Source organism: Lutra lutra, chromosome 5 (genome assembly GCF_902655055.1).
Source record: "Lutra lutra chromosome 5, mLutLut1.2, whole genome shotgun sequence".
Classification (NCBI taxonomy): Eukaryota; Metazoa; Chordata; class Mammalia; order Carnivora; family Mustelidae; genus Lutra; species Lutra lutra.
The window spans coordinates 40,017,498-40,029,935 of NC_062282.1; the positions used below are offsets into that span (position 1 = coordinate 40,017,498).

Genomic DNA, 12,438 nt, shown 5'->3' on the forward strand with positions numbered 1-12,438 from the left:
AGATTTGTTAAAACTGCTTGTGTTCAATGAAGCCCTTTCTGGGGGGGGGGGGCCTGTGGGACTTCTTGGACCTTTGGAATTCTTCCACAGGCAGCAGGTGGGGAGAGGAGCAGCCCTACAGAACCTCCACTCACCCACCTGGATCATTGGAGTTCACCCAGTCCATCTTTGGAGGCAGTCCAATCCCATCTTCATTGTTCTGGACAATGGGGCTCTGGAGTGACAGGCAGGTAATAAAGGTAAGGAGGCTGGTTTCAAACTTCTCATTACCTCAAGTCACTCAGTTGGCCCTAACTGCTGTTTCCACTAAAATGTTTTCCTGCTAAGTCATCACATTTATTTTCTTTTGTTACCTCCAACCACCCTAGAGCTCCCCTCTTCCAACCCATCCCCTTCCCAGGTTCCTTGTCCTAAATAACTGTTTTGATTATACTACTCTTCTTAAAAATATTCATTGGCTCCCCACTGACCACTGGATTTCATCCAAGTTCTTTGTCTTGTCATTCAAGGCCCTCCCCAATCTGACCTCAACTTACCTTTCCCATTTGTGTTTTCATTCTTTTCTTCTGGGCAAGAGAGCAGGAGCACATATGATCCTTGCCTTCTTTGTGTCTTAACTATGTCTTTCCAACTTCCCATCCTTTCACACTTACCATCTACGCAGTGTACTCATCACAAGTGCATGGTGTTTATTTATAAATCTTTCCTCCCCAGAGAAACATATATGGTTGACCCTTGAATGACATGGGTTTGAACTGTGAGGGTCAACCTAGACATGGATTTTTTAAAAAACAATACAGTACTGTAAATACATTTTCTTTTCTTCATGATTTTTATAACATTCTCTAGCTTATTTTATTATTAAGGATATAGTTTATAATACATATAATATACAAACTTTTCTAGACTTTTTTATTGAAAGAATAGTTTATAATACATTTAACATACAAAATGTAATACATACAATGTATAAAAGCTTATGTTATGGGTAAGACTTCCAGCCAACACTAGGTTGTGAGTAGTTAAGTTTTGGGGGAGCCAAAACCTGGGGAGTCATGAATTTTTGACTGTGAAGGGGTTGGTACCACTAAACTCCACATTGTTCAAGGGTCAACTGTGCAAATATATTGTACATCTATGCTGTGGTCAACACCATGTAAGAAACAAATGGGAAGTGTTTGAGTTCTGCAATTTAGCACATAGACTTAAATATGGTCACTTCTTCCACTTCTGCAGAAGATGATTGACCAAAGCTATTCTCTTTGTTTAAAGTCTAGCTACAATGCAAGTTATCACACAAGCAAATTGAAACAGGATTTCATCTTCTAACCATTAAGCCAGGGTAGATTAAAATCATTCAATAGCCTGGGTTCACGAGATAATGGGCAAGTAGGAAACAGCCTCTAGTCACTGGTGGGAGCTGTGAATCGGTACAGCTTGGGAGGGCAAGTGGAGAATATGTTTTAGAAACCTTAAAAGTGTTTATGCCTTTTGACCCTGTAATTCCACTTCGAACCCTGTAATTCTATGCTAGTATTTATTTTATGGAAATCATCAAGAAATGTGCACAAATATTCTTCTACAAAGACTTTTAAAACAGAAATCCAAATAAACAACAGGGAACAAGTTAGATCAGCCCTGGGCAGCCATTAAAAATCAAGTTTTAGGAAGAAATCCAACAACATAGAAAAATGCTAATATATTAGTAATAATAAAAGCATGTTCTAAAACAGTGTGCATGGGGCACCTGGGTGGCTCAGTTGGTTCAGCGTCTGTCTTCAGCTCAGGTCATGATCCCAGGATCCTTGGATGGAGCTCCACACGGGGAAAATCCCTGCTCAGCGGGGAGTCGTCTCCTTTTCTCTGCCCTTTAGCCTGCTCGTGCATGCTCATTCTCTCTTGCTTTCTCTCTCAAATAAATAAATAAAATCTTAAAAAAAAAAAGTGTGCACAGCATGACCCCAGTTCTGTAAAATTATATATGAAAAGAGATTAAAAGGACAGACATCAGTTAATGTGATTCTTTTTAGGATACAGTTATTTCCTATTTTCTCCTTTATATAATCTTTGCAATTTTGGCAATGAATGTGAATCACTTTTATGATCCTTGGTGACAAAGCTCATCTTTATGCACTCCCAGCCCTATGAAAAAGATGTTAGGCTTGAAACCCGTGTCCCCAACTTGAAGTTGTTAGCCAATCAGCAATGTTCAGGAAATATCCTGTATTAAGTGCGATAAAGATTTAAAAAGGCAACAGAGGTCATAAGCACTGCCTTTCTGTGATTTATTAGCTAATGATGATATGGAAAGTACTAGAAAGAATGATCGACTTTAGAAATAAACATAAAATTAGTTAAATAGCAAATATTTAGTCTTGAGCACTTTATCAGTTTATATTTTTAATTGGTTTTTCACTTACTCTGAAATATATATATATGGCCTGATGCCTTGCACCTAATACATATTCACTGTTGAATGAATACATAAATGGATGGATGGTTGGATGACAAAAGACAGACATTATGAAGGTCACAGGAGCTGTGTTATCAGATCTAGAAAGGCTCCATGACCAGGTGAGGACAGGCTTCCCAGACTGATGTTGTCCTAGTCATTATGTAACTTCATTGGTCATAAAACTTCCCCATTTGTGCCCTTCGACCTGCCTAGCTCTGGCAGAGCTTTCTACCTAAGAAATGCAAAAGGAGAATTGCTTCAAACATTACTGGAATCATCATTGTCACCCTTAATTGTATGTTTCCTGTGTGCTGAGTGTGAGAAGCAGTTTACATGCATGATTTTTTTCAAACCCTTTTGGTAAATTTTTGAAGTGGGTGTATTGTCTCCACCGTGGACAGGAAACTAAAACACAATTAAATGATTTGTCCAGCGTCACGTGACTAGCAAAGCATGGAGCCAAACTCTAAACCAGTTCTGGTTGCCTCTGAAACTGTGGGATCAGTCACTGTGCGACATACTTTCTCCTTGGAATTAGGTCACAAGTTTTTAGTGCTGATGAATATGCCAGACTGATACTGCTTTTCTCTTATTTCTTCTTCTTGGTATTGTCTTGAATTTTAGCTCTTCCAGTGAGTGTGGAGTGCTTGTCTCATGGTAGCGCCTCACTAGTTACGTGCACCTGTTAGAAAGTTATTTAAATTGAAGTTACTGGCCGCTTGGAGATGATCTTCCTTGGTGCAGTACCTGTTCAAGGCTCTTGCTAATTCTTCCATTCAGTTGATTGCTTTTCTCTCTTTACAGATCCGAGCAACTCTAAATCTATTCTGGCAACGGACTTGTTTTTTCTTGCAGTTGTCTCCTATTCCATGGCTTTCCGCCAAGCCCCCCTCACTTTCACTTCATTCTCTCTTTCAAAACCTTCTTCCTGGGGGGAAAAATGTCAGTTATACATACAGAGGCAGACCACAAGTTACTGTGAACCTACACGTCATCATCATTGGCCTTGGCAGTTGTCACCTGTGGCCAATCTCGTTTCAATAACATCCCCAAGTACTTATGTTCCTTTCTCTACCTAATTATTTTGAACTAAATCTCAAGCATCATAATATTTCATCCATAAATACCTCTGTGTCAGCAACAGGTAAGGGCTCCTTTAAAAAATACACAACCACAATTCTACGATCACACCTAGGATAGAGTTGCCTGGCAATCAATGACTACTTAATTCATAAAACGTTCACTAAGTGCTTAGATTTCTTCAGTTATCTCAAATTTTATTCTTTTCATTGGTAGTTTGAATCAGAATACAAATAAGGTCCACACTTTGCATTTGTTTGATAGAGCTTTTAAGACTTTTTTGCTAAGTGGGCTTTATGCCCATCTCTGGGCTTGCTCTCACAACCCTAAGATCAAGAGTCACATGCTCCACTGACCGAACCAGCCCAGGAGTTCTGTAGAGCTCTTTAAAGACTTTAAAATGTATAGGCTTCCTTGCTCTATTTCTTCTTTCCTTCCTGCCATCTAAGAAACCAGCTCTGGGGCTCCTGAGTGCTGCAGTCAAGTGTCTGACTCTTGGGTTTTGGCTCAGGTAGTGATCTCAGGGTTGTGAGATCAAGCCCTGTGTGGGCCTCTGTGCTAGGCATGGAGTTTGCTGGAGATTCTTCTTCTCTCTCCCTCTGTCCCTCCTGCTCGTGCTCTCGATCTAAAATGGAAAAATCTTTAAAAAAAAAAAAAAAAAAAAAAGGACCAACTCATTTGTACAGTCGAGTCTCCCATAATCTGGATTTTAAATTCTGCATCATCTCATATCATTTACATACACCTCTATTCTTGTATTTCCTGCAAATCGGTACTTAGATCCAGAGGCTTGATCAGACTCAGGGTCAATTTTTTTTTTTTTTTTGGGCAAGAAGAACACTTCATAGGTGGTACTGCACACTTTTGTCAGGAAGCATATGATGCCTGTTTGTTTCTCTCTTTGTGACATTAGCAGATGCTGATGATCACTGCTCGGATCCATTATTTCATTAGGGGCAGAACTTCAAAGTATAAACCACACAACTAGTCTCTGGTATTATGTGACTTTTCATTGGATCCTGCTATTTTACCTAAAAATTGGGAATGACTTGAAATTAACAAACTGAACAGAAGTAGCAAAGTTTGCTTCAGTTTACTTGGTGATATTTTGTGATCCTACTGGAGCCCAGGCCAGTAAACTGTAGAGGGCTATGTTGTGGTTCTGAGAGGCACATCCATTGTGGGGTTTCGGGCTGGTGAGGGAAGAGTACAGACTTGAGTTGTTCAGGAAGTGAGAACGGCACTGGTATAAATTCTGCAGAAGTGTTCTAAAACCTAAAATGCATTAACTCCTGCTAGAAGAACAACTCCACCCAAGTACTCTCTTGGAATAGATAATGGGCTTAAGAGGGTCTCTCCAAGTTTCCAACCTTCAGTGAGGGTAAAATAAAGCAGCCTCCTGCAACCCAGTTGAAACTCACAGCTCTGACTTGATTAAAAAAAAAAATCAATCAATCAACCAACCCAGGGGGTTATATAGCTTACAGGTTACTGCCTCTGTCTGGGCATGTGAACTGTGGCATGCCTTTTTACATAGCAGCCTTTACTGTTTGGTGGCATAAATCAAGAGATGGCCACAGAATTAGGATGTTGCTCTTAGGGGCACCTGGGTGGCTCAGTGGGTTGAAGCCCCTGCATTCAGCTCAGGTCATGATCCCAGGGTCCTGGGATCGAGCCCCGCATCCGGCTCTCTGCTCAGCAGGGAGCCTGCTTCCCTTCCTCTCTCTCTGCCTGCCTCTCTGCCTACTTGTGATCTCTGTCTGTTAAATAAATTAAAAAAAAAAAAAAAGAATGTTGCTCCTAGAGATTCAAAATTTAACATTTCAAATATAGGTCATTTGTCGGATCCACAGACAGAAAGATGAGACCAAACTACTTCCAGAGAAGAAGGAGGTAAATCCCTGTGAATCCAGAGAACATGGAAAGAACAGCAGGTGACTGACAAGAGTTTGATTTTGTACTTTGGAAGCACTTTTGTGTGCTAGACACATGCTTTGTTGTTGCCACAGTTAAAAACAAAAACAAAAACAAAAAATCCCCCAAATACGACCAAATAAAAGGTGCTATCTCCAGAGAGTTCTATTTAGAAAGATGCTAAAAAGAGTGATTAGCCATGTCTGTCTCATTTGTTTAGATTTCTAGTTTTATTAATGGCCTCAAAAGAAACTAAACTGTACTCAAAGACAATCTGAAATGAGGAGGGCTGAAAACCAAGACTTAGGACCAAGAAAAAAATATTTTAAAATCTAGAGACTCACACTGGAATTTTAACATACCCAAATCCACCCCCACCCCACGCCGCAGTACAAAAATTCTCTAGGATCATAGAAATAATCCAACGTAACCAATGTTCCAGGGATTAAAGTCCTACAGAGACAAGGGCCGAGTCTGTCCTATTTACTCTGTGTCCTAAGCATCTAACACAGTGCCTGGTACAGAGTAGGTGTCCACAAAAACATACCAAATTAATGAGGAGATGAAACCCCTTAAAACTATTGAAACCGAAAGTTCCAAAACCAACGTTAAACCTGTAAAAAGGACGATGGTTAAGTTGACTCTTGACAAGCAGTCATCTGAAAATCCTGTCAAGGCTGCTTAAGAAAAGCGTTGGGTTGATACACCCCATGTCTAGAAAGTTGTAAAACAACTGGAGAAGGTCCAGAGCCGAGTCTGACTTGCTCCAGATTAGAGAGAATGACAGCCAGACTTACTGTTTGCATTCCTGTTTCTGCCTTTTGCTGAGCAGTTTCCATTCCAACCAAATCTTCTTATTTTTAATTTACCCTGATATTTATATGTCTACTGATTTAACATCATATCGTACCAGTCTGGGCTTCAGGGTGCCCTTGACATGCATTTTTCTAACTGATCTTCACATATATTATGCACAGACCGGCCAGAAATCTTTCTTCTTGACATGAGCCTCTCAGGTGAGAATCGTGGTTTCACTTGTCTCCAGAAACAGCTTTCTTCACAGACTCCATTTAGAAACAGCTCCCTTGCCCCCTCCCCACCACCTATGTCTTCTGTAAGCTTGTCCAGACATGGAGTACATCATCAGGCCAGGCCTTCCAGTCATTCCGTTGTTTGCAAAGCAATCATTTATAGGCATTTGGTGTTTTGTCTGACATCTGTTTGATGCTGGAGCTCCAGCCTTTGTCTCAATGAATCATTTGTCAGAGAAGGTTGTGGCATTTTAGGCTGAATTTCACACCTACAAGGAAGGGTTGCCTGGGATGTAAGTGATCTGAGGCTTTTTTGAGACGACCATTTTGCCCACCTCCCACAAGGAAGATCCCATGAGGACATAGCGACATCAGGGAGCTGGGGAGCATGATGCTTATTAAAGGCTTATTTTCACTGTCAGTGTGTGCCCTGTCCCCATGCACTTAAGCCAGGCTTTCCTCTGTGGGGACAAGCCTGCCAACTGACTTCCATGGTTGGAATGTCACTACTGGAAAGACCCGTGCTGAAATACCTGGGTAGAATATTCTGAGAACATCAGAATAAGAGGAAGTGACTTCTGAACGAGAAAAGGGAAAAAAGGAATTAATCATTCTTTGCAGTTTACAGAAGACCCTGTCCATACGATGTGATGGCTGTTCTCAAGTCTCAAGTCGGTGTACGGATGTGGGAATGTCTGCCTCAGCAGCAGGGGGCTGGGGGTCACGCTGGGTCCTAAGCCAGGCTGATCCTAGCAAGGCACAAAATCAATGAGTCCCTTTCCTTATTCTCCAAACAGGGTACTAGTGACCTCATAACACTGTACATGGTAAACAAGGTTGCTTTAAACCACCAAGCCTGAACTATTTCCTTGTAAAAAGTCATCATTCATACAGAGTATCCCATGACAACTCCCATTTGATCGGAGGACCAGAGGGGAACATGAAAGGGTGGGGCAAGCCAAGACCGAGAATACCACAGGTGGCCTTCCTAAACCCGCATCCAGTGACTAGAGCATGCGGAGAGCAGAGATGGATGGCAAGATGGGAAGACAGTGAAAATCCGATTGAAAAGTCATGCACTTTTTCCTTCACTTCGTTCTGTAAGGAAAGAAGGATGAGAGGCAAGGCCAGGGATTCTTCTTGGTGCCTTTAAAACTCTTTGGTTTCACAGAAAGTCACTTCATGAAGAGTTTGTCACAAACAGATGAACCCCCAGGATGAGAGGTCAGAATTTCTAGCTTCAATGAAATAGTAGGTGGAAGGTCAGTTTTTCGTTTAGGTTTTTAATAATTTAAAGAGAATGGGGAAGGGAAGCAGAAACTGATACCCCATCCAAGGCTTTTGGGTCTCACACGGGATCCTTTTCATGTTCTTGTATCAGTGTGAGGGGGGTGGGGTAGGGTGCCAAAACGCTAGCCCATCAGTCACCTCATGCATCTGAGTTGGAAAACATTTAACCCTGAGATGCAAATCATTTAATCATGCTGAGTCAGTGGTGACCACAAGTTGTGAACTCTTGGGAGTCAGGAATTCCCAACATGATGTGATAATGCATTTCACAGCACGGACTTCAGATCTCCAGAATCCAGGGTAGGGTAAAAGCAAGGCAGGAGTGCATCTATATTCTCCTAAAGTTTCTGCATAACAAAGACAGATCCTCCTTCCCAAATTCAATGAAAATGAGGGCTCCCAAAGGGTAATTCCCACTCCCCCCCTCACCCCCCTCCACATACTTTTGCTTTTCTGTTTGCACCATTAGGTCAGAAGGTTAATGAAAATGCACTCAAAAATTATAAAGAAGATGAAGCCAGGCATGAATATGAGATTTCCACTCGAGTCTGAATATTCCATCTGGATGTTAGGCAAACCCACTTGCTTCGAAAGTCATACAGTTCTGTCCACGTTTGCCTGGATGGGTCTTAGATGCTGAGGAACTTGATATCTACTAACTGCCTACCTTGGAAATAAAACTAGGAATGCAGCTTGGATCCCAGCTTAGAAGGAAAGGGTTGCGAGCTTTCTGTGTGATCAAACGATGTGTCAGAATAATGCTGCATCTGGGACCAAACAAGAGCTGGGATTTGAATTTTGCATCTTTTTCTGTTTCTTTCTCTTCTTCCATCCATCTATCCCTTTAGTTTTCTTTCTCACTTTTTCTCTTTTACAGAATACTCTCCTTCTTTAGAGTCGGACCTGTAAATACACAGCATTTCTTTGAGTCACTTAAAAATCTTTACTTCCTTGGCGTTGATCACCACTGAAGGAGACAGCTCATTGCACTAGTTACTCTTAGAACATTGCTTTTACGGCAGACATTAAAAGACGCTGCTTTGACTGAAAGGTGACACTTTACATTAACATCTCGACTCTGCTCGCTCATTCTGAAGGAACAGCTCCAGTGAAAGTAAATCACTGGTGAAGACAAACCAACTGGAAAAGACACTAGCTTTTTTTTTTTTTTTTGGTCTTTTAAGTTTTCACAATGGCCGTAAAGGAAATGTGAATTAATCATTTGTTTTGACCCAAGAGCAGCAGAACTTATTTTGAAGACTTAAACAGGCAACACAAATGTAAACAGAAATCTGGGACTCCCAAATGCTAAAAAGCTTGAAAGGAGTAAGTCCGAAAACATCAATTCTACTCAGCGTTTATTTTCATTTGAAGATAGGGGAAATCATATATAAATCACGGACAATACAAGTTCTTCTTGTCTGGCAATTGTCCACATAAATCTGTTACCCTCTAAGTATAGATACAGATTTTTTTTTTTAATAGAAAGACAGGGCGAGATGGCAGTTAATTAGCAACCGGTAACTATAAACTACAGTAGGTACAAAGTTTTGTCATATAAATTAATTGCCATTACAAAAAGGCAACTGCTATAGCTAAGAAGGTACAAAAACAGGTAACTTCCATAAATATAACAAGAAACTAAGTGGAGAAATACATAACAGACTGTTTTTCCTACATAATATTTGAATATGCAAACTAAGACACCTGTGGCACTTTACATGGAAGTAGGAAGAGCTGTACACACACACCACCCACCCGCCACCCACCCACACTCGCCCATCCAAGCCCCCTCCCCGCCCCCACAAGTGGATTTCCAAAACTAGGGTTACAAGGACAGGATGCCGCTCGCTCGGAAGCAGCAAGACGGCGAGCTCCGAACTGCCAGACAAAGAAGGAGCCTTATTGACAGTTGTAAAGCATTAGGCGTCAGACAGAAACTTGTCAAAAACAGCTGTTGTTGGGTAGTGATTGATAATGTTTTCATTCTGACGGCTGAGACACTGCAGACAGTCGTGGGTCTGAGAAGAAGCCCATCACTGGCGCACACATGAACACACACACACACACACACACAGACAACGGGAAGTCATTTAACAGATGGCCTAGGAGCACTCAGCCATAGTATCTTAAAAAGACAACATTCTCCATTTAATGAACTTGCAGAGAAAGCAATGCCTAAGAATCATTTATTTTTCACAGAAGATGAGCACAACAAAACAAAAATGCAAGCAGAGACTGTGTAACTGGTCATCGGAATAAAAGTTTTGTGCTGCTCACGGATTACGCAGTGAAAAATATTTAAGGACACTGGAGACAAGATTGAATACAAATCTTTTTGGATCCATTCCACGGGGGGCGGGGGAAGCTTAAAGAAGTGGTCGATGTTTCAAAGGTAATGATTTCATTAAAATCCACCTACAAGATGAAACCACAAAAGCTGTATCTGAATGATGTATATCTTCTGGAGAATTACAAGGTATTACATCACTGTGTAATACAGGGCGAGTCTGTGGTATCTATCTGAGAACCAGTCTGTGCTACCTAAAAATTACAAACATGTTTTTATTGCTCAGGTGAAAGGAGCAGTTTTCTAACATTTGGCCATTTTGTGTTTGAAGTGGTCAAAAATCTACAAAATGTGCCAAAGAGGATTACATCCATAAACTTCAGTATCTATAGATTATTCTTGATTTAGAAAAGGTCAAAGGTGCCAAACCTTCGTAAAACTGCACATTTATCTCTACATAATTTTATCATTTAAATTAAATGGAAAAAAAAAAAAGTTCCAAAGACTGAATCTAGGCCCTAAAATGATTTGCTGCAGCCCCAGCACATTTTTTTTTAAGGGCACACTGAAACCCCTGAAAATAGAGGTTTATAATAGGAATACTGACAGACCTTTAATTACTCGTCGGAGACAATCAGAGACTCCGTTAAACTCCATTAGCACTTAATGAATGAATATCCAGATGATTCTGTCTTTGTTTTCTTTGTCAAATCCATGCCAACTTAAACCCTAGCCAGTATAAACTATACTTCATTTGGCTTTTTAAAAAATTTTTATCTATTATTTTAAAAATTATCTTCTCTCTTTCAATCAGACACTTTTAAGATTTTTAGAGAAAGATACCTCTGTCATGTTGCAGCTTGACTTAATGCAGGGGACTCTTTCCATTAAAAAAATATTGGAGGACTCGATGAAATATCATCAGTGAGGCATACCCGCACTATGCCTACATTCTCGCTCGTCTCAAAAACGGAAAGTTTCTGTTCTTAAGACAGGGGAGTGAGACTTCAGATGGAATCAAGGAAATTCTGCATCTTGTCTTTAAAGTTCTTCCACATTAATTTTATCTTGGTAGGATATTCCTCTCTGATAAGGTGATTCATTGAAGTTTTTGGTGCTCATTTTTCTCTCATAATCTATGAGGCCCATATACAAAAAACTCAAGAATAAAATATGATAAAATGAAATAAACACCCCAAGAGATCTTGGAAACAATAGACATAAAATGAGGAGCCCCAGTCGTATAACGCTCCACCCCCAAACCCAAGGAAAATGAGTCAAGGTTCTGAGTCTCCCTGAGTCCTTCGTAAGGGATTTGATTTCTGTGAGCCACGAATTCCATCCATTTTAACACAGAGTACAGAAGAGCTGCTTAGAACAACAGAAGGAAGAGACATGCGGTGAAGATAATTAGTGGTAAACAGAGAATAAATTCTCTCTCAGTAGTGTGTACTTGACGTTAATGCCGATGATGATTCACCTGATTTACAGAATATTCACTTTAATAGAGAGATGAGAGTTGGAGATAACTAGAGGAAAAAAGACACTGAAGCCACGAAAGTCTTGATACCAAAATAAAATTAAAATGAGAAACTAACATGATAGGTTCAAGGCCTTTGGGAACCCGTGTTCTTTGCCAGATTTCACATTCTTACAGCTTCATGGTCTTTCTCTTCTAACAAATTTATCAGTTGAGAGAAGCTGTCTTTCAGTGCCTCCATGTCATCCAGCGAGCAGGGCTGCAGAATCCAGCGTTTCCCACGTGCAAGGGGTTCAAGTTCAAAATATTTTTTGACCTTAAGGGGGGAGAAGATAAATATGTTATTAGTTATATCAGAACCTTTCTAATTCCAGAAGTTTGTGAGTGACGAAATAGGGGGATTTCAAGGAGAACGTTTATAAACTGTGATGCCTAGGACTTTCTAGAATTCCATTCACTGCTGCTGTTATAATGTGGGTCCTACGCTGTGACCCGGGACTGTTTTCTTTAGGGGTGAGTGACCTGCTTACAGACCATGTCACCCACACACTTATCTGCATGGGAGGTGATGGAGTCTAAGAAAGAATTAGCACACAGGGCAGAGTACACTGCAGGCACCAGAAAGATTCTATTCCATCAAAACCACCAGCAGAGCAGCTTTCGCTACACCCCCTTGCTAACTTACTCAATTGGTGGCAAACTATAGTACGTACTGTATCAATTACTCAAAATTATTTTTTGACTACCAAGTGCAAAATTATTTTTTGACTACCAAGTGCATATTTTGACTACCAAATGCGTATACGACAAAAACTGGTAATTTAAATAATCTTTTTTCTCTCTCCCCCTTAAACTTCTAGTATCCATTTTTGAGACCTGGGAAAGCACTTTTTAGGAA

General features: G+C 40.5%; 2 protein-coding genes across 4 annotated transcripts in view; both read right to left on the reverse strand.

Annotated features, from left to right (window-relative positions):
• The window catches only part of LOC125101136 (uncharacterized), a 95,386-nt gene extending 94,636 nt beyond the window's left edge, over positions 1–750 (reverse strand). The window contains exon 1 of the mRNA XM_047731776.1: positions 139–750. The gene's annotated coding sequence lies outside the window, so the exon portion shown is untranslated. The remainder of the gene's footprint in view (positions 1–138) is intronic.
• An 8,365-nt stretch (positions 751–9,115) lies between these two features.
• Positions 9,116–12,438, reverse strand: part of ARL15 (ADP ribosylation factor like GTPase 15) — a 404,995-nt gene continuing 401,672 nt past the window's right edge. For all 3 annotated transcript variants that reach the window (XM_047731737.1, XM_047731735.1, XM_047731736.1), the window contains one exon: positions 9,116–11,856. In XM_047731737.1, the coding sequence (XP_047587693.1) occupies positions 11,704–11,856 (153 nt within the window). In that variant the 3' untranslated portion in view covers positions 9,116–11,703. The remainder of the gene's footprint in view (positions 11,857–12,438) is intronic.